General features: G+C 46.2%; 3 protein-coding genes across 3 annotated transcripts; 1 reads left to right on the forward strand and 2 right to left on the reverse strand.

The window, feature by feature from the left end:
* Positions 1-5,326: 5,326 nt before the first annotated feature.
* LOC132892747 (dual specificity protein phosphatase 26-like) lies at positions 5,327-8,166 on the reverse strand. Its single transcript, XM_060931100.1, has 3 exons — positions 6,554-8,166; positions 5,953-6,161; positions 5,327-5,821 (listed from the first exon to the last, which is right to left on the reverse strand). The coding sequence occupies exons 1-3, from the start codon at positions 6,715-6,717 to the stop codon at positions 5,625-5,627; spliced, it is 570 nt and encodes a 189-aa protein (XP_060787083.1). The 5' UTR covers positions 6,718-8,166; the 3' UTR covers positions 5,327-5,624.
* A 97-nt stretch (positions 8,167-8,263) lies between these two features.
* Positions 8,264-13,683, reverse strand: bag4 (BCL2 associated athanogene 4). The gene is given in 7 exon segments (XM_060930996.1): positions 8,264-11,219; positions 11,326-11,550; positions 11,636-11,818; positions 12,700-12,825; positions 13,510-13,541; positions 13,544-13,621; positions 13,674-13,683. Coding segments are annotated over 7 exon segments (1,113 nt in total). The 3' UTR covers positions 8,264-10,760.
* Positions 13,684-14,247: 564 nt separating this feature from the next.
* Positions 14,248-21,968, forward strand: lsm1 (LSM1, U6 small nuclear RNA associated). Its single transcript, XM_060930654.1, has 4 exons — positions 14,248-14,384; positions 15,000-15,068; positions 21,180-21,295; positions 21,398-21,968. The coding sequence occupies exons 1-4, from the start codon at positions 14,339-14,341 to the stop codon at positions 21,566-21,568; spliced, it is 402 nt and encodes a 133-aa protein (XP_060786637.1). The 5' UTR covers positions 14,248-14,338; the 3' UTR covers positions 21,569-21,968.
* Positions 21,969-22,298: the final 330 nt, after the last annotated feature.

Raw genomic sequence — 22,298 nt, forward strand, 5'->3', positions numbered from 1 at the left:
AGGAATTAGAAAAATAGAAAGAACAAGTGTTTCCAGGCAAAACAAACCTCACCCACAAGCACTTATGATGAATATCTCATCTCATCTCATTATCTCTAGCCGCTTTATCCTGTTCTACAGGGTCGCAGGCAAGCTGGATCCTATCCCAGCTGACTACGGGTGAAAGGCGGGGTACACCCTGGACAAGTCGCCAGGTCATCACAGGGCTGACACATAGACACAGACAACCATTCACACTCACATTCACACCTACGCTCAATTTAGAGTCACCAGTTAACCTAACCTGCATGTCTTTGGACTGTGGGGGAAACCGGAGCACCCGGAGGAAACCCACGCGGACACGGGGAGAACATGCAAACTCCACACAGAAAGGCCCTCGCCGGCCACGGGGCTCGAACCCAGGACCTTCTTGCTGTGAGGCGACAGCGCTAACCACTACACCACCGTGCCGCCCTTATGATGAATATAAAGGAAGATATCATGAAAAAAAATAATCGGTCCCCTATGGGTCCACGTGGCTCCTGGTTATAAATAAAATAGTTTTCTGATCCCGTGTCCATACAGTAAATACAGCATATATATTTACCCTGTGAGGCAGTAGAACAAAAATGAAGCGTAATCCAAAAATGAACAATTTAATAAAAATCACAGAAGTAAAATATACCAAGTGTCTGTACTTTATATTATTCTTTATACAGTTCTGGAAACTGAAACTGAACCGAGGCTCACACACACACACACACACACTGTCACCATGACCCAAACTCTTATTCCCGGAAATGGCCCGGTGCTAGAGCTCAGTGGAACGCACTTTCCCTCTGGAAGAAACATAAACATGTCTGAAAGTGATTTCTGTAGTCCATTTATTTTAAATGGTGAATCGAATTGTATACACTAAGCGACCATTTTAATCGGAACACATGTACGCGCATGCACAGTGCGCGATCGTTACACTTACATTCTTACAGCACGATTTTGTTGTGTCTGCTGCCTCGTATGACTCGCACCTCTATATGAGTCAGTAGACACAACAAAAACGATTTTTACCTTTTTGGTGACCTTGACCGGATGGCCCTCAAAATGTTGGAGGTTCTATTTGAGACCAATGACCATCTATCCCAATGACCGGGGCTCCGCAAGGGACTGTCCTTTCTCCTTTCCTTTTCACTCTCTACTCCACTGATTTCAACTACTGCACGGAGACCTGCCACCTCCAGAAATTTTCTGATGACTCTGCAGTGGTTGGCCGTATTACCAGTGGTGATGAAAGTGAGTACAGGACGGTGGTGGACAACTTTGTCACGTGGAGCAGGAAGAACCACCGTGATGAAGACGAAAGAACTGGTGGTCGATCTGAAGAGAATCAGGGCTCGGGTGAACCCTGTTAACATCCAAGGGGTCAGTGTGGACGTGGTGGAGGAATATAAGTGCCTGGGGATGTACTTGGATAATAAACTGGACTGGTCCAAAAACGTAGGCACTGTACACAAAAAGGGCCGGAGCCGTCTCTATTTTCTGAGACAGCCTAAGTCCTTCAACATCTGCCGAACGATGCTGCGGATGTTCTATGAGTCTGTGGTGGCCAGCGCCATCCTGTACGCTGTCGTCTGCTGGGGCAGCGGCTTGAGGGTGAAGGACACTAACAGACTCAATAAGATCATCAGGAAGGCCGGCCATGTTGTATACGTGGAACTGGACTCTCTGACAGTGGTGTTGGAGAAGAGGACACTGTCCAAAATAAAAACAACCTTAGACTGTCCTTCCCACCCTCTACATGGAGCTGATCAGCCACAGGAGCATGTTCAGTAAACGGCTGATTCCTCCACGCTGCACAACTGAGAGACCCAGGAAATCATTCCTACCTGCTGCAGTCAAGCTGCACAACGCCACTGTATAACTGTGGTGCACTGTCTTACCATGCATCCTTCACTCAGGTGCAATATCTCATCTCATCTCATTATCTGTAGCCGCTTTATCCTGTTCTACAGGGTCGCAGGCGAGCTGGATCCTATCCCAGCTGACTACGGGCGAAAGGCGGGGTACACCCTGGACAAGTCGCCAGGTCATCACAGGGCTGACACATAGACACAGACAACCATTCACACTCACATTCACACCTACGCTCAATTTAGAGTCACCAGTTAACCTAACCTGCATGTCTTTGGACTGTGGGGGAAACCGGAGCACCCGGAGGAAACCCACGCGGACACGGGGAGAACATGCAAACTCCGCACAGAAAGACCCTCGCCGGCCCTGGGGCTCGAACCCAGGACCTTCTTGCTGTGAGGCGACAGTGCTAACCACTACACCACCGTGCCGCCCCATGTGCAATATATGTATATAAAATCACTTCATTTTGCTTTTACTTAAGTTATTGAACTTATTTAAATTTATTTTATTTTTATTTATTCCTTTTTCATACGATTTTATCTTCTATTTTTAGACATGTTTATTTCTTCTTTGATTCAGGAGCTTGGCAGCAAATTTGAATTTCCCTCCGGGGATTAATAAAGTAATTCTGATTCTGATATCCTGAAAGTTTCATGAAGATTGATCCAGCTGTTTTCCCGTAATATCATTTACAAAAAAACAACAAAAAACAATAGACTACCTCACCCCCTGGTGGACTCCGTCCCGGGGCGGGGTAATAAAGAGAGAGAGAGAGAGAGAGAGAGAGAGAGATTTACAGTACTGTATAAGAGATGCTACAATACAATTATAGGTGAACTATTGATGTCACGTGACTTACACTTGACACAAATCCACCAATGAGCTTCTTAGATTTTCTTCTGAATTCGCCTAAACACAGCGATATTTTTAGTATTTTTTAAAATAAAAATTTAAATTTTATCTAATTTTATCTAACGAATCTAACCAGCCGCATTCTCAACCTTTACTGCTGTTCGACACTTCCTGTTTGTTCTCCGTTGCTAGGCAACGACGTATTCGGCAGATTGCGTCACAGAGACAGCGGAAGTAAACATTAATTTCAGTAAAAATAAATAAATAAATAAAACGTCAATCAATTTTTCCGTGATGTATTATTTAACATTAATTAAAAGTTGTTGTTATTTTTTTTAATAAACTACGTATTCCCCCCCCCCCCCCGAATCGTCGTCGCCATAGAAACGGCCCATCCCATAATCACCTGCTCTGTGCCGTCGCTAGCATTAGTGATAGAATATCTTTATCGATTTTATCGATATTCCGGGCTTGTTTATTTATTTACTTACAGACAAGTTTGAAATCAAAATTTTATTTTTATACCAGGGCAAAAATTATTTCCCTTGTTAAATATATCTATAACAAATTGTCGAATTTAGTTGCTAACTCGCTCAGCATGGGCGGTGCAGGTGACATTCCCGGATGAGACGGCGGCATCTGATTGGCTGAGAGAGCAGCCGTGTATATCAGGAGGGATCAGTTACCCCTGGGTTATTGGGCTAACCTGAGAGGGCAAAAGTATGTGAACCTCTAGGATTAGCAGTTAATTTGAAGGTGAAATTAGAGTCAGGTGTTTTCAATCAATGGGATGACAATCAGGTGTGAGTGGGCACCCTGTTTTATTTAAAGAACAGGGATCTATCAAAGTCTGATCTTCACAACACATGTTTGTGGAAGTGTATCATGGAACGAACAAAGGAGATTTCTGAGGACCTCAGAAAAAGCGTTGTTGATACTCATCAGACTGGAAAAGGTTACAAAAGCATCTCTAAAGAGTTTGGACTCCCCATGAGTGGCCGATCGACAAAGATCACTCCAAGAGCAAGGCGTGTAATAGTCGACGAGGTCACAAAGGACCCCAGGGTAACTTCTAAGCAACTGAAGGCCTCTCTCACCTTGGCTAATGTTAATGTTCATGAGTCCACCATCAGAACACTGAACAACAATGGTGTGCATGGCAGGGTTGCAAGGAGAAAGCCACTGCTCTCCAAAAAGAACATTGCTGCTCGTCTGCAGTTTGCTAAAGATCATGTGGACAAGCCAGAAGGCTATTGGAAAAATGTTTTATGGACAGATGAGACCAAAATAGAGCTTTTTGGTTTAAATGAGAAGTGTTATGTTTGGAGAAAGGAAAACACTGCATTCCAGCATAAGAACCTTATCCCATCTGTGAAACATGGTGATGGTAGTATCATGGTTTGGGCCCGTTTTGCTGCATCTGGGCCAGGACGGCTTGCCATCACTGATGGAACAATGAATTCTAAATTATACCAGCGAATTCTAAAGGAAAATGTCAGGACATCTGTCCATGAACTGAATCTCAAGAGAAGGTGGGTCATGCAGCAAGACAACGACCCTAAGCACACAAGTCGTTCTACCAAAGAATGGTTAAAGAAGAATAAAGTTAATGTTTTGGACTGACCAAGTCAAAGTCCTGACCTTAATCCAATGGAAATGTTGTGGAAGGACCTGAAGCGAGCAGTTCATGTGAGGAAACCCACCAACATCTCAGAGTTGAAGCTGTTCTGTACGGCGGAACGGGCTAAAATTCCTCCAAGCCGGTGTGCAGGACTGATCAACAGTTACCGCAAACGTTTAGTTGCAGTTATTGCTGCACAAGGGGGTCACACCAGATACTGAAAGCAACGGTTCTCATACTTTTGCCACTCACAGATATGCAATATTGGATAATTTTCCTCAATAAATAAATGACCAAGTATAATATTTTTGTCTCATTTGTTTAACTGGGTTCTCTTTATCTACTTTTAGGACTTGTGTGAAAATCTGATGATGTTTTAGGTCATATTTATGCAGAAATATAGAAAATTCTAAAGGGTTCACAAATTTTCAAGCACCACTGTACGGTCAATTTAGAGTCACCAGTTAACCTAACCTGCATGTCTTTGGACTGTGGGGGAAACCGGAGCACCCGGAGGAAACCCACGCAGACAACATGCAAACTCCACACAGAAAGGCCCTCGCCGGCCACGGGGCTCGAACCCGGACCTTCTTGCTGTGAGGCGACAGCGCTAACCACTACACCACCGTGCCGCCCAGAAAGTGCGCCTTTAAGAATAAATACAATTCTTCAGAAAAATTCAGACAAAGTTTGCTTTAGGTTTTTGTTTCACTTCTTGGAAGAATCTGGTCTGATTAGAAGAATTTAGTTTTTTGGGGTTTTTTTTAGTATTACTTAGATATCCAGACTCACACTCCATTTCCGTAGGTGGCGGTAAGTTGTTTGCCAACCGCCATTAAAAAGGAAGAAGAAGAGCAGCCTTGTTTTTCTCTTCACGATAAAACGGACGACAGAAAGAAACCCAAATCAGACATGCTGGCAGTTTTCAATAAGAAAATATTTAATGAGTTACACACCATGTAAATTAAATTCATTTTTGTTTTATTATACGTGTGTCTGGGGACCACATAGTTGATAAAAGAAAACCAAAATGAAGCAGGACTCAAAATGGCTACGTTTGCATTTATTTTACGTGTCGTTGCTTTGCAGATAATTAAATAACAATAAATTATCAAATTTGTTCTTTATAAAATTCAACTGTTTATAATCCTAGCAACAGTAATTTACTATTTTCCATTTTGGATGCTGCCAAACCACCATTACATCAATCCAACGAGGTCTGTCCTGAAAAATCAGGTGCTGGCAGGGCGTGGTCACGCACTCAGGATCTATAGCCGTACAGTTTGATGTGCAGGTCGACGAGCTGTCGTAGGAAGCCTCGGTTGGGTATGATCCCTCTCCCCTGTTTAACCGTGTTGACGGCCTCCACCAGGGTCATGTTGTGCTTCAGCATCAGGTACGCCAACACGATGGTGGCTGAGCGGCTCACGCCCACATGGCAGTGCACCAGGATTTTACCTGCAGTGGGGAGACCCAAAAGTGAAATGTTCTAAACGTATTAACCGAAAGAAACGAACACATCGGCTAATACGCAACAACAGGGCTAAAGGAGAAACTGTGGCGTTTAAGATGGTTGTGATTACGTTTACCTCCCGTCCTGAGCGCATTATGAATGAACTCTGCTCCTGTGTTCAAGTTGACGCTCATGTCGTAGGCGGGAGAGTCGTGGGCTTCGATGCCCAGATACGTGATTCCCATTCCGGAGTAATAGTCATCGCCTCGCCTGGAGCTGTGAGCACAGTTCAGCACGTGAGTGAAGTTTTGCCTGCGAAGTGCGGCGCGATTTTCTGCGAAATCCCTGTGGAGGGAGGAGTGTGTTAAAAACGTGGATATCGATTGTCCGCAACGTTGGATTGTCCCATGTTGCGTATTCATCCTGGATGATAATCAGCTAGCAGATAAATACCAGGTTCATCTGCAGTTTATCAGTTTTAAATATTATACAAGACCACAGGAGAAGTGCAGAAAATTTAACAGGAGCAGTTTCGCTGACTGACTTCAAGGCTACAGCTGAAACGGTGCCACCTGGTGCTGAAGCCATATTCTGACATGATAAATGAAGGAGGCGTGGCTTCCCACTTATTTTAATCTTTAAGACTCAAAGTCTTTTAGATTAAAACTGAATTGTTCACACAACATTGGACAATAGCGTATGGATCATATCACACTGCAGATCTTCACGACACTTACATGTCTCCTATATAAAGTCTGGGCCAGACCTCGTTAGCAGGACTGTTGATCGCTCTCCCGGCAAAAAGGAGCTGCTCGACTCCCATCACTGCCAAACCAGGCGAGCTGAAATCGATCTCTATCTTCGCAGAGCGTGAATCATTGTATTTGGATCTGTAGGACATTTGGAGCTGGACTTTGGCAATGAAATCTGAGAAGTTGATGCGAGTTATCAGAGGACTCGCGGACTGCTGTCGTTGCTGTCAGATTGAAGTTCCGCGGCGTTCAGACGGCTGGTACACACTCCTGGGGAACCGGGTTATTTTCGGACTCTGTGTTGGCTGGATGTCAGTAATGCTCAGACTGCAGCTTTGTACCAGATCACTTACACACACGGACTTGGACACATAACGCCTCCGTACACACGACTTATACAGGTCATAAATCTCTTCCATATAATGTTATAGAAATGAGAAAGCAGGGGTTGTTCGGTTGTTCCTTGCTCAACAAAATTATGTTTTGATGTTTGATCACTCGCACCTTTAAATGTGGAGTAAATTTCCAACAATGTTTAGTTGGGGAAAACAAACTTCAGAAAATGCCATCAAACTCCAAAACTGTGAAACTATAACCACGATGAGTGTTACGCCTTTCCCGTCTGCGTCTCCAACCGCCACGCCTTTCCCGTCTGCGTCTCCAACCGCCACGCCTTTCCCGTCTGCGTCTCCAACCGCCACGCCTTTCCCGTCTGCGTCTCCAACCGCCACGCCTTTTCCGTCTGCGTCTCCAACCGCCACGCCTTTTCCGTCTGCGTCTCTAACCGCCACGCCTTTTCCGTCTGCGTCTCTAACCGCCACGCCTTTCCCGTCTGCATCTCTAACCGCCACGCCTTTCCCGTCTGCATCTGTAATTGTTCTGCTTGTTCCATCCCTTTCTATCAGCATCTGCCGTGTAACCGTTATGTCTCTCCTGTCTCATCTCTCCATCCATAACTCTTACACCCGTTACGGTGCCACTACAATGTTTGTGAAGCTTTTACACTTTTCTGTATTTCTGCATAAAATCGGACCTGCTCAGTTCCAAGTCCTAAAACTAGATCACGAGAACCCAAATTAAACAAACGACTCAAAACCCTTATCGTGGTATATAATCCTTTACATACTCAAAAACTTTACATTTATTTATTCAACAAAATTTTCCAACATTCAATATGTTTCTCAGAAACGTATGTAAACTTTTGCTTATAACTTCAACCAAACGTTTCTGGTAACAGGTGATCGATCCTGAAGAATGGAGTTGGAGGACTTCTGGCCCACTCCCCTGTATGAAACTGCTTCAGCTCTGATGACGCTGAGCTCCCTGACAGGAACCGAGAGCTCGGCCGTGGCACACGTCCATAAACCTGTGGACTGAAGACCAGACTGACAGTGAAGACCGACCCAAGTTCTGAAAACGTGACCGTGCTGCTAAAGTCACGCCTGACTGCCATCCGCTTGCTTCGACACCTGGCTTTCATTCCTCCTTTAAATTAACTCCGAGAGGTTCGCAAGCATTTCCTGAGAAAGATATTTAACGTGCGTAGAAAGCAGAACGTTTCTGAGACTTTAGCTGAAGATCTGATCCCGGTTATGCAGATACAAACTTTCTAGTGGCATTTCATAAACGTTACGTCTCTTCCATTGGCGTCTGTAACTGTTCCCAGTTTCAGAATTAAAAAGCAAAACAACAGCATTTATTTCGGACTCTTATTGTTTATTGTACGCTGTGTGTTCTCGTTAGGGCCAGGGGCCTCGTCTTGTGTTCAAATCCATGCACTACAGTCGAGACCTCAGCAAGCAGGTTTTGGTCCTGTTTTCAGTGCGTCTTCTTTATGTACAAGTTACGTACAAATATACTCTTTTAATGTAAAGTTTGTGTACAGTTTCAGGTTTATAGAACGAGATTTTACAGAGTTACAGAGGGAAAGAACTCGTACAACAAAAATCAGACTCGGTGACATGCAGAGCTCGATACTTTCAACACCTTTAACTTATTTTTCTTAATCGGATATGAAAAGCACCTGCCGATCGATGATATGGCACAGTTTGTCCTGTGTAAAGCGTCCGGACGACTGGAGGAAGACCTGCTGAAGGGTCCATGGGGGAAGTACAGTACAGTACATGCCCGATAGTTGGTACAAAATACTGAGTTATTCAACGCACACATGATGTTCCTGTGCTCCAGACAGCGTTAACGTGCCCTTGACGAAGTCCGTCCCAGTCAGAAGGCGGCGAGAGGACGGCAGTCTTCCGAGTTTATGATTATTTTACTTTTTTTTTTTTTAAAGAAGCTTGGCATGTGTCCTTCTCTGCGAAGGCGATCCTGTAATTCTGTTCACCAGACGAGAGGAACGTGAAAACTGGAAGAATAAAAACACACCGGACGCGAGTGTGAGTCTGACCGAGGACGGGTCGATACGTTTACAAAGATATCCAGTGAGCACGTGGAAAAGGCGTCCTGGTCAGATTTCTACCGCTGTGGTCGTATCATAAGATAGATGAAGACCAAAAACAGGACGTAAAGAAGGATGACTGATCCAAAACCAGACCAAGAACCACGACGACGATGTCTCTTTATGATCGCTGCCCGATACGAACGTCCGCGGACCTGCTGGTGCTCGCTGCCGGTCAAGGTTCATTATTTATTGAAAGGACACACACACACACACACAAAGACATAATATTTTCCAATACATTTTAAACATGATGACAACATTGTAAACCGCAATAAACCTTTAGGCAAAGTATCGTGATGTGACAACACGGCCTCGGCACACGCCCGAAAGTGACTTTGGTGCAAAGTATTAAACGCAGCGGCATTCAGTTTTCTTTTTCAGGAAGGATGACTCGTCTTCCTCGTCTGTGCCCCCCCCTTTTTTTTAGGCAATTTAAATACAAATTTGCTTTTTTTTTTTTTTAAGGCCTCAATCGTAAACATGCGAGACCTTTCGATTAGACAGGATACTGGCTTTAGATTAGACTTCAGATTCACACATCGAGTGAAAAGGAAAGTTGAAGTTGTGTAAACCTTTTGTGAAAAGTTCAGTGAGTATTGCTTATACGCTGATCCTACATTTCGATACGGTGTTTAACGCGGCCTCGCCGACTTCCCTTCCCTTAAATCCTCATGGGCACGATTCGTCGATCTCACTCGCTAAGAAATGAGCCAATGTTAAAAATCTACCACTCGGTCAGTCTTGTGTTTTTATTGTTGTGGCTGAGCATTAATACTGGGAAACGTTTCGTTACTCCATTACTCCCATTAACATCGGGGGAAACTCAACGATACTCTGTGCAGAAAGGGGCGGGGCTACGAAATGATCCGAAAGGTTCAAAATGGCCGAAATGCTGCGCGAGAACTCCACTAGACCACAAGTTTAGCGCAGGTTTCTTTCTGAGCGTTCAATTCAAATGCACAGTGTTTACAGAAGGAATGCAGCTGATGGAGACGGAGTTATTTTAGCTTAATTACAAAAAAAGTCATCAGTAGTTAGAAACAAACAGAGTTTCACTGAAAAGAACCCAAGCTGAACAATAACGTCAGGTAGTGTTGATTTAAAAAAAAAAAAAAAAAAACCACTAAATTATTTATTGCTTTTCAGATAAACAGCTTCATCCGTTTCCGAACTCAGTGATGATTGTTATCGCCAACCAAACTCACTCAAGATGGCGGCAGACGTTCATCTGAGGGCAAGCGGTGACAGGAAGTCGACAAAGATGCGTTAAAACGGTAACGGAACGGGTCGAAAGGCTGATAAGCAAAACGTACAGCATACAACGAGCAAACCGCACAGCTTCTGAGCTCAAACGTAGTTCAGTTATCGTGGACGAGGCGAGTTAAAGACGAGAAGATGATGAGACGTTGCGAGGGCGGCGTTATTCAGGAACAGGAAGTCAGTGAGACAGAATCAGAAGTCCGTGATTGGATGGCAGTGCGTGCGCTGATGGAAGAATGTCTCAGTGTCTGCTAAAGGACAAGGAGGCGTGAGAAAATAGAATCATGATGTTCTGGAGGTGGTGTGGATCTTCTCAACGGTTGGTACGTGAGCGTCACATCGACGGCTAATAAACAGGATTATTAACGCCAGTGAAAATCTGCAGGGAAGCAGCGTTTCCATTTCATGTGCGCTTCATTGTCAAAACACACACACACACACACACACACACGTGAGTGAAATCAGTGCTGCTCTCTAGAAGGCCTTGTTCTCCAGACGGTCCAGAATGGCCTGGATCTTCTGCACGGCCTCTTTGCGGGCCGAGCGCACGGCGTCCTGGCCGTTGGTCTCCACCGAGTCCAGGACCAGCAGCTCTTTGGTGAGCAGCTCTTCCAGACAGCGGTAGCTCTTGTCCGTCTTTTTGCCCACGAACTCGTCCACGTCTTCCTGCAGCAGATGGACCCTAACCAGGACCTCCTGCACCCGAGCCAGCCCTGGGTTTTCGCTGCTCAGAGGCTGTGGCGCGGGCGGAGCGGGTTCTCTCTGCTGCGGTGCCGGTTTGGGCTGGGTTCCACCTCCGGAGGACGTTTTGGTGTAGATCTGAGGCGGGGCGCTGAACTCCACAGGTTTGTTTGGAGCCGGGTTGGGGGCGGGGTTGGAGTTTGGCGTACTGGGTCGAGTTCGGTTGTTCAGATGACCTGGATACGGTGGTTCCTGAGAAATAGCGATAGCACAAAGCAGCACAGCGGTTATGAATAAGGAAAGTCACAGCAGGGCGGTTTATGACAGACGTAGTACGCGTCTGTTTTTGTTTGTTTACCTTGTGTTTAATGTGATCGTACGGAGGTGGGGCGGGCCCGTGCCAGGGTGGAGGGTGTGGAGGGCGTGTGTGGTTGGGGTAGTGTGCTTGGGACCCGTATCCTGCTGAATGAGGCCAGGGTTCAGGCTGAGGACGAGAGGGTACAGGCTGTTGGGCGGGGTAGGGGGCGTTAGGGGGGCAGCCGTCTCCGTAGGGCGTGTACGAGCTGGGCGGGAATCCAGGAGCCTGACAGAAGAGAAATTTGAAATGAATATAAATTAAAAAACAAACATCCCAAACAGAGCTGGAATAGTGTTAATATTTGACTCACCCCTTGGCAGTGTGGAACAGGGTACGGGGGCTGAGGAGAGCTGGCCGGGGTCCGGTCCTGACTGTGGTACTGCGGCTGTCTGGGAGGGATCTGATCGCTGCAGTAGAACGGATTGGAAGGGTGAAGCACGTTCGGTGGGTACTGACCCGGGTTATACACCCCGTTCGGGTAGGCTGGCATTGCCTGGAAGAGCGCAGAGCCGAGAGTCAATCGAATCTAAATCCGGATCTCTGATAGTGCTGGGATTTGAACTTCCAACCTAATAGTCATTAGCACAGGACCATAAAACTCATCATGAACACTTTAAAATCCAGTGCATTCTTAAATCCTACCACTTTCACACAACAACCTGAAAATGAAGGAGAGAGAGGAGGTTTTCAGATCAAGGAGACGCACAGGAAGTCCGTCAGTATGCTTCAGTCGTTTTTATTTGGATGCGCGACATAAACCTACAGTAAACACACTTGAGCAGTCTCTCCCAAAGAAACTAATTACAAGCGCAGATGAGGAGTCTTATTCAGACTCAAATATCAACACCAGCGAGAAATAAATGAACTAAAGTGGCGTTAAAGCGACGCTTCAGTGAGCCAGAAGGTCTCGTTTGGAAAATGGGATTATTCTCAATTCCTTCTCTTCAATGCTGTTTCAAAAGGAAGAGAGGAAGAAGCCTTTATTTGTCACACGTACACTCAAGCACAGACAGTGAAATATAACCCATCTGAAGCAGTTAACACACACATGCACACACACACATGCATGCATGCATGCATACACCCAGAGCAGTGAGCAGCTACGCTACAGCGCCCAGGGAGCGATTGGGGTTCGGTGCCTTGCTCAAGGGCACTTCAGGCCAACCTCAGGCCACGGCTGCCCCATGTGACCCTAACCGCATGGCTTTGGACTGTGAGGTGACGGCGCTAACCACTACACCACCGTTTCACCTGGAAAGGAAACCAGGAGGCACAAATAAATAAACAAACAAACAAATTCCCTTGAAAGCTCCACGGCCTGACGGTGACCTCTGATTAAGAAATGAATGGGAGGTGCAGGATATTTGTATGTACCTGTGGATTGTACGGCGCTTGTCCGTTGAGCTCGGCTCCAGACGGGTAGGCGTTGCTGTACGGCCCGGCTGGAGGAGGAGGGTACCAGTAGTTTGGTGGATATCCACAATACGGACTCGAATCCTGCTGTCGCACATGAAGGAGAGATTTCAGAATAAACACACAATACACTGGGTCTGTGGGTGACACACACTTTATTCAGTTTCAGTGGATAATTACTTCTAGCACAACTTCCACAAGGAAGGAACCACAGAACCGGTGCTTTAGATTTTATTAATGACATAAAATCACTTACATTAAAATAATAATCATTAAAACCCAAAACTGACTAAACACCTGGGTTTGTTTTCACTCCATGAATGCTGCTAGCTAACTCCACACGCTTTTCCTCATTAGTTCAACTTGTAAATATTCTCACAGATATTATTAAGACTCTGGAAAACTGTTGCTTGTTATATTATTAAGTTTTAAATTCATTAAAGTGTCAATAATTCAGAATAAATTAATACTGAAGGCTAATCAGGTGAAGCTAGCTCCTGTGTAACCTCTAATCACTTCCTGTATCCTTTTTTAGCTTCCCTCATTAAAAAAAAACTTCATTGTTTTCATCTATATTCATGAATCTGTTTAAATTGACATATTTACAACTCTCAGCTTCTTTCCAAAAGATTTCTGGGTTTATTTAATGAACCTAAATTTGTTGCCATAGTGACCAGAAGTTAGCACGCGCGGTTTAGCCGATATAAAACCATGAGCTTTTCAGCTCGCTAACAGGAATAAATAAAAATAAATCAATCAACAGATCAATACCATCGCGTTATTCCAGTTGTATCCGTTTTTATCGAAGTATGACTGTCCGATTTAGGATCTGATCGCGTTTCCGGGTGCACAAGCCATCCAGATAAACCGTTCAAAGCTAAAGCTGTTACGGCTCAAACTAGCCGTCTCTCAGTTTTCTTTCTTTCCCCATCCACTTTCCGACATATCCTGCCTCCTCTGTTGAGATTGGCTAGTCCGTCAGACGAGCAGGGAATCCACCAATAGAACGCAAGAGCTTCTTAATGACTAGCCAATCGTGTTTCAGGAGGCGGGATTTCACTGGGAATTCGTGTGGGGAAAATATCGCAAGATTTTCACAGGATTTAAAACACTACTAAAAATTATTCCGAATATACGTAAAGGTTGCATAATGGTAAAATAGCTGTTAGAAATATAAAAAAAATTGTATTCATGTCCAGACAATTTGTGTTCAAAGCAGTTTTCTGACTCAGACTCTCACGTCATTTCAACTAACCAATCAGAATCAACTATTCAATGACGCCATGTGACGTCCCCTCAAATAAACCCCTCCCCTCAAAAGAAAAAAAAACATTTTTAATAACTTTTGCTTTTTATTTTACTCAGTGTCATATTTATTTAGATGTTTTTTTCAGAAATTTGTTCCCTCGATTAAAATAAAAATCCGCTCACATTCAAGAACTAGCCATTGCTTGTTTTTTTTGCTATAAAAAGACAAAATGAACCGGAAGTAGTTTGACTGTGTCACATCCTGTGATACAAGACTACATGTTTCAAATGGTTTATGATTTGATAGGTTTGTTCCGTAAAAAATATAAAACTTCAACAAATGTGATTAAAAATGAATTACATGCCGGGGACAGCCAGCCTCATTGAGGACATTGACAGTAAGATTAATTAATTTAGGATTTTTTTAAAAGTTATTTTATTGCTTTAATATCCAAGAGGCAGCCGGCCTTGTGTTTACTGTGTGTTTTTCTGTAATTCTGTGTAAATATCAGCGAATGTTCTGGAAGCAGAAATGCAAGAAGAGCATGAAAGTGTGACTAAAAGTCACCATGTTGATATAATCTCTCACATAAATCTGTAAAGATACACAAACAAGACCTGTTATTGTTGGCGGAAATGACGTCACAGTTGCCTAATTAATCAGGCGTCTATAATTTCAGTTTTAATTTTTTGCATCAAACTGAAAAACAGTTATAAATCGATTCATGTGTCTTTTACTTGCCAGTTTTCAGGTTGGAAAAAAAATGTTGATCGCTGCAGGTCATGTTGTTGGAGAGAATGAATCAACACCTCCTGACCAATCAGAAGCCGGAATTTAACAAGCGTACTCCAGTGTATTAGTGTTAATACACTACACTGTTAGTTCAGGATTAGTGATGTGAGGGGGCTGTCAGGATATCGTGCAGGCTGATAAAAGATTCCTCAAGGTTTGATGTTGTGGTCTTTACTGCTCTCAAAACTGAGGTTTTTTTTTCTCTTCTTTGCTTTTCCAGAGAAGCACCTTGTTCTGCTGAGAGATGGGCGAACGCTGATCGGGATCCTCCGGAGCATAGATCAGTTCGGTATGACTTCTCAAGCAGAAGCGTGCAGTTAGTGTTTCCTCAGAGCAGATAAATGACTCTGACGGGTTCGGTCAGGTGACCATCGCAGCTAAAGCTGATGTCATGGATATTGTTAGGATTTAAATGTTATTAGCTGTCTGAGAGTAAAGAGCGATTACACTGAGCTCAGATGCAGTCTGTGTTTTTATTTGTACCACCCCGATTCCAAAAAAGTTGGGACAAAGTACAAATTGTAAATAAAAATGGAATGCAATAATTTACAAATCTCAAACTGATATTGTATTCACAATAGAACATAGACAACATATCAAATGTCGAAAGTGAGACATTTTGAAATTTCATGCCAAATATTGGCTCATTTGAAATTTCATGACAGCAACACATCTCAAAAAAGTTGGGACAGGGGCAATAAGAGGCTGGAAAAGTTAAAGGGACAAAAAAGGAACAGCTGGAGGACCAAATTGCAGCTCATTAGGTCAATTGGCAATAGGTCATTAACATGACTGGGTATAAAAAGAGCATCTTGGAGTGGCAGCGGCTCTCAGAAGTAAAGATGGGAAGAGGATCACCAATCCCCCTAATTCTGCGCCGACAAATAGTGGAGCAATATCAGAAAGGAGTTCGACAGTGTAAAATTGCAAAGAGTTTGAACATATCATCATCTACAGTGCATAATATCATCAAAAGATTCAGAGAATCTGGAAGAATCTCTGTGCGTAAGGGTCTCGTCTCGTCTTCTTCCGCTTTATCCGGGACCAGGTCGCGGAGGCAGCAGTCTAAGCAGGGAAGCCCAAACTTCCCTCTCCCCAGACACCTCGGCCAGCTCCTCGGGAAGAACACCGAGGCGTTCCCAGGCCAGCCGAGAGACATAGTCCCTCCAGCGTGTCCTGGGTCTTCCCCGGGGCCTCCTCCCGGGGGGACATGCCTGGAACACCTCCCCAGGGAGGCGTTCAGGAGGCATCCGAAAAAGATGCCCAATCCACCTCAGCTGATTCCTCTCGATGTGGAGCAGCAGCGGCTCTACTCCGAGCTCCTCCCGAGTGACTGTGCTTCTCACCCTATCTCTAAGGGAGCACCCAGCCACCCTGCGAAGGAAACTCATTTCGGCCGCTTGCATCCGCAATCTTGTCCTTTCGGTCATTACCCAAAGCTCATGACCATAGGTGAGAGTCGGAACGTAGATTGACCGGTAAAGCGACCGCATTACTGCGGAGGCTGCACCGATCCGCCTGTCGATCTCACGCTCCATCCTTCCCTTACTCGTGAACAAGATCCCGAGATACTTAAACTCCTCCACTTGAGGCAGAACTTCTCCACCAACCTGGAGAGGGCAAGCCACCCTTTTCCGGTTGAGAACCATGGCCTCAGACTTGGAGGTGCTGATTCTCATCCCAGCCGCTTCACACTCGACTGCAAACCGCCCCAGTGCATGCTGAAGGTCCTGGTTTGAAGAAGCCAATAGGACAACATCATCTGCAAAAAGTAGAGATGAAATCCTGTGGTTCCCAAACAGGATTCCTTCTGGCCCCTGGCTGCACCTAGAAATTCTGTCCATAAAAATTATGAACAGAACCGGTGACAAAGGGCAGCCCTGCCGGAGTCCAACATGCACTGGGAACAGGTCTGACTTACTGCCGGCAATGCGAACCAGACTCCTGCTCCGTTCGTACAGGGACCGGACAGCCCTTAGCAAAGAGCCCCGAACCCCATACTCCCAAAGCACCCCCCACAGAATACTATGGGGGACACGGTCGAATGCCTTCTCCAGATCCACAAAGCACATGTGAACTGGTTGGGCAAACTCCCATGAACCCTCGAGCACCCTATGAAGGGTATAGAGCTGGTCCAGTGTTCCGCGACCAGGACGAAAACCGCATTGTTCCTCCTGGATCCGAGGTTCGACTATTGGTTGAATTCTCCTCTCCAGTACCCTGGAGTAAACCTTCCCTGGGAGGCTGAGAAGTGTGATTCCCCTATAATTGGAGCACACACTCCGGTCCCCTTTCTTAAAAAGAGGGACCACCACCCCAGTCTGCCACTCCAGAGGCACTGTCCCTGACCGCCACGCAATGTTGCAGAGGCGTGTCAACCAAGACAGCCCCACAACATCCAGAGACTTGAGATACTCAGGGCGGATCTCATCCACCCCCGGTGCCTTGCCACCGAGGAGCTTGCAAACCACCTCAGTGACTTCGGCTTGGGTAATGGACGAATCCACTTCTGAGTCATCAGCCTCAGTCTCCTCAGTGGAAGACATGACGGTAGGATTGAGGAGATCCTCAAAGTATTCCTTCCACCGCCCGACAATGTCCCCAGTCGAGGTCAACAGCTCCCCACCTGCACTGTAAACAGTGTTGGCAGAGTACTGCTTCCCCCTCCTGAGGCGCCGGACGGTTTGGCAGAATTTCTTCGAGGCCGACCGATAGTCCTTCTCCATGGCCTCCCCGAACTCCTCCCAGTTCCAAGTTTTTGCCTCCGCAACTGCCCGAGCTGCAGCACGCCTGGCCTGCCGATACCCGTCAGCTGCCTCGGGAGTCCTGGAGGTTAACATGGCCCGATAGGACTCCTTCTTCAGCTTGACGGCATCCCTTACTTCCGGTATCCACCACCGGGTTTGGGGATTGCCGCCACGACAGGCACCGGAGACCTTGCGGCCACAGCTCCGAACAGCTGCGTCCACAATGGAGGTAGAGAACATGGTCCACTCAGACTCAATGTCCCCCGCCTCCCTCGGAAGCTGGGAAAAGCTCTCCCGGAGGTGGGAGTTAAAGACCTCCCCAACAGAGTGCTCGGCCAGACGTTCCCAGCAGACCCTCACCATACGTTTGGGCCTGCCAGGTCTGTCCAGCTTCCTCCTCCGCCAGCGGATCCAACTCACCACCAGGTGGTGATCAGTTGACAGCTCAGCCCCTCTCTTCACCCGAGTGTCCAAGACATAGGGCCGGAGATCAGATGAAACGACTACAAAGTCTATCATCGACCTCCGACCTAAGGTGTCCTGGTGCCACGTGCACTTATGGACACCCCTATGCTCGAACATGGTGTTCGTTATGGACAAACCGTGACTAGCACAGAAGTCCAATAACAAAACACCACTCGGGTTCAGATCGGGGAGGCCGTTCCTCCCAACCACGCCCCTCCAGGTGTCACTGTCATCGCCCACGTGAGCATTGAAGTCCCCCAGTAGCACAATGGAGTCCCCAGTCTGAGCACTCCTCAGTACCTCTCCCAGGGACTCCAAGAAGGCCGGATACTCTATACTGCTATTTGGGCCATAGGCACAAACAACAGCAAGAGCCCTCTCCCCAATCCGAAGGCGCAGAGAGGCGACCCTCTCGTTCACTGGGGTAAACTCCAACACATGGCAGCTGAGCTGGGGAGCTATAAGCAAGCCCACACCAGCCCGCCGCCGCTCACCACGGGCGACTCCAGAGAAGTGGAGAGTCCAGCCCCTCTCGAGGAGCTGGGTTCCAGAGCCCAAGCTGTGCGTGGAGGTGAGCCCGACTATCTCTAGCCGGTACCTCTCAACCTCCCGCACAAGCTCAGGCTCTTTCCCCCCCCAGCGAAGTGACATTCCATGTCCCAACAGCCAGCCGCTGTGTCCGGGGATCAGGTCGTCGAGGCCCCTGCCTTCGACTGCCACCCAATCCACATTGCACCAGTCCCCTACTGCTACCTCTGTGGGTGGTGAACCCACAGGAGGTCGGGCCCACGTCACCTCTTCGGGCTGAGCCCGGCCGGGCCCCATGGGCAAAGGCCCGGCCACCAAGCGCTCGCATACGAGCCCCGACCCCGGGCCTGGCTCCAGGGTGGGGCCTCGGCTGCATCATCCCGGGCGACGTCACGGTCCTCAGATTTTTCTCCATAGGGGTTTTGGTGAACTGCTCTTAGTCTGGCCTGTCACCTAGGATCTGTCTGCCTTGGGAAACCCTAACAGGGGCATAATGCCCCCGACAACATAGCTCCTCGGATCATTCAAGCACACAAACCCCTCCACCAAAATAAGGTGGCAGTTCTAGGAGGGGGTGCGTAAGGGTCAAGGCCGGAAAACCATACTGGGTGCCCGTGATCTTCGGGCCCTTAGACGGCACTGCATCACATACAGGCATGCTTCTGTATTGGAAATCACAAAATGGGCTCAGGAATATTTCCAGAGAACATTATCTGTGAACACAATTCACCGTGCCATCCGCCGTTGCCAGCTAAAACTCTATAGTTCAAAGAAGAAGCCATATCTAAACATGATCCAGAAGCGCAGACGTCTTCTCTGGGCCAAGGCTCATTTAAAATGGACTGTGGCAAAGTGGAAAACTGTTCTGTGGTCAGACGAATCAAAATGTGAAGTTCTTTATGGAAATCAGGGATGCCGTGTCATTCGGACTAAAGAGGAGAAGGACGACCAGAGTTGTCATCAGCGCTCAGTTCAGAAGCCTGCATCTCTGATGGTATGGGGTTGCATTAGTGCGTGTGGCATGGGCAGCTTACACATCTGGAAAGACACCATCAATGCTGAAAGGTATATCCAGGTTCTAGAGCAACATATGCTCCCATCCAGACGACGTCTCTTTCAGGGAAGACCTTGCATTTTCCAACATGACAATGCCAAACCACATACTGCATCAATTACAGCATCATGGCTGCGTAGAAGAAGGGTCCGGGTACTGAACTGGCCAGCCTGCAGTCCAGATCTTTCACCCATAGAAAACATTTGGCGCATCATAAAACGGAAGATACGACAAAAAAGACCTAAGACAGTTGAGCAACTAGAATCCTACATTAGACAAGAATGGGTTAACATTCCTATCCCTAAACTTGAGCAACTTGTCTCCTCAGTCCCCAGACGTTTACAGACTGTTGTAAAGAGAAAAGGGGATGTCTCACAGTGGGAAACATGGCCTTGTCCCAACTTTTTTGAGATGTGTTGTTGTCATGAAATTTAAAATCCCCTAATTTTTCTCTTTAAATGATACATTTTCTCAGTTTAAACATTTGATATGTCATCTATGTTCTATTCTGAATAAAATATGGAATTTTGAAACTTCCACATCATTGCATTCCGTTTTTATTTACAATTTGTACTTTGTCCCAACTTTTTTGGAATCGGGGTTGTACACACACATACACGATTCATTTCTTCATCATAAAATTATCAAGCAAGAACAGATCCACTTTAAAGGAACTCTCCATCTTGAAGCAGATTTAACGAGCGTATAAGCAAATATTTTCGGTGTGTTAAGAGAGACACATGCACACACTCAGTGTTGCTTTTCATTAGTAAGATGAGGACACCACGCTACACTGAAAATTAAAACCTTCACTGCATCACTTAAGTGAAGACACTCGGCAGGAGATTGTGTTTATTAATTAAATGTAAAAGTCGTGAATGTAATTTTGTACCGGATTCCATTTCAGTGTCATCACCGTGTTGCAAACGTGCCACACTGAAATGCAGTCACTGTTGTAATTGGAGGTGCGAGGAAGGAGCTGGAAGTGAGACGAGTCCCGGCAATGTTATTCTGGTTGATTTATTGACTCGTACTTGCAGCATTAAACACTCTAATGACATCTCATATCATTATCTGTAGCCGCTTTATCCTGTTCTACAGGGTCGCAGGCGAGCTGGATCCTATCCCAGCTGACTACGGGCGAAAGGCGGGGTTCACCCTGGACAAGTCGCCAGGTCATCACAGGGCTGACACATAGACACAGACAACCATTCACACTCACATTCACACCTACGCTCAATTTAGAGTCACCAGTTAACCTAACCTGCATGTCTTTGGACTGTGGGGGAAACCGGAGCACCCGGAGGAAACCCACGCGGATACGGGGAGAACATGCAAACTCCACACAGAAAGGCCCTCGCCGGCCCCGGGGCTCGAACCCGGACCTTCTTGCTGTGAGGCGACAGCGCTAACCACTACACCACCGTGCCGCCCGACTCTAATGACTTGATAACTAAAATCATGTTGCGTTCGTGTCACGTCAGAATTCTGTAATCCGATTTCTTCAAACCTCACCTGAGAAAGTCAGTCAGTGTTAAACATTTCTTCTGTGAGAAAACTATATTTTTTTTCCGTCCTGAACTCCTCGTTCTCGGCTCTCCAACAGCTAACCTGGTTCTGCACCAAACAGTGGAACGGATCCACGTCGGTAAAAAATTCGGAGACATCCCTCGAGGGATCTTCGTGGTCCGAGGGGAGAACGTGGTCCTGCTCGGAGAAGTCGTGAGTGCAGGCTTACTTATTTATTGTGGGTTTTTTTTTTTCTTTTTTCCCCTGTAGATTTGATTATTGATTGAATCGTTGCTCTGCTTTGCTTTGCCGTAGGATCTGGATAAAGACTGCGATCAGATCCTGCAGAGAGTCTCCATCGAGGAGATCCTGGAGGAGCAGCGGGTGGAGCAGCAGGCCAAGCAGGAGTCCGAGCGTCTGAAGCTGCAGGCGGTGAAGGAGCGAGGGTTATCCATCCCCAGAGCAGACACACTCGACGACTTCTGAAAGATTTCATCGTCTCCAGTTTCAGCGTGTTTATGTTCAGGGGTGAAGAGACGTCACGTTTCATTCACTCACGACACAAACGTGACTTTTTTTTCTTTCTTTTTAAAGAGATTGTGTTAAATAATGTGATGTCATTTCATTTGTGTTTTGGTTTTTTTTTTTTTTTTGTAAAGCAGTCGCTCCGAATCGACTGAAGCCGTCCGCCATCTTTATGGCAATGGATGATGGACAAAACAAAACCACATGGAAGCTCATCAGCCTGCTGGATTTTAGTTTCTGTGTAACAAGAGAATAATAATGAAACCTTAAACTCGGTCTGTTTCTGTTGTTGTTTGTTGTGTAAATTCACGCTGTACAACAATGAAGATATTTTCGTTCGATTAAACCTGTTTTGTACGGCGCGGACGTCTGAGTCTGGTTTATCGAGCAAAGGTTAAACGAGGTCCTTCGTCTTCTCTCTAAACAACATGCCGTGTCTGATTCGTATAAAAATCAAGTCGCGTGTCTGAAGCGATGGATCGGCTGTGATGGTAAACTCACGGCCTCTCTCTGTTCAGTTCAGAGGATTCTGTGATGATGGCACTTTTTTTGGGAGTGTTTTATCACTATTAGACATTTAAACACCTTGTTTTCTTTTTAATTAAGTGTTTTTAACTTTTTTTTTCCAAAAAGAAAAAATATTTCTGCACTGCTCAGGAAACCATTTCAGTAGGGGGCCAAACACTGAAAG

This window comes from Neoarius graeffei, chromosome 10, assembly GCF_027579695.1.
Source record: "Neoarius graeffei isolate fNeoGra1 chromosome 10, fNeoGra1.pri, whole genome shotgun sequence".
Taxonomy (NCBI): Eukaryota; Metazoa; Chordata; class Actinopteri; order Siluriformes; family Ariidae; genus Neoarius; species Neoarius graeffei.

Excerpts from the sequence above, each read along its gene's own strand:
- lsm1 (XM_060930654.1), top strand. The coding sequence starts at position 14,339 with ATGAATTACATGCCGGGGACAGCCAGCCTCATTGAGGACATTGACA. Across the intron at positions 15,069-21,179 it reads CCGGAGCATAGATCAGTTCG|CTAACCTGGTTCTGCACCAA; the intron begins GTATGACTTCTC and ends GCTCTCCAACAG. Across the intron at positions 21,296-21,397 it reads TGGTCCTGCTCGGAGAAGTC|GATCTGGATAAAGACTGCGA; the intron begins GTGAGTGCAGGC and ends GCTTTGCCGTAG.
- LOC132892747 (XM_060931100.1), bottom strand. The coding sequence starts at position 6,717 with ATGTCCTACAGATCCAAATACAATGATTCACGCTCTGCGAAGATAGAG. Across the intron at positions 6,162-6,553 it reads AGACTTTATATAGGAGACAT|GGATTTCGCAGAAAATCGCG; the intron begins GTAAGTGTCGTG and ends CTCCCTCCACAG. Across the intron at positions 5,822-5,952 it reads TAATGCGCTCAGGACGGGAG|GTAAAATCCTGGTGCACTGC; the intron begins GTAAACGTAATC and ends TCCCCACTGCAG.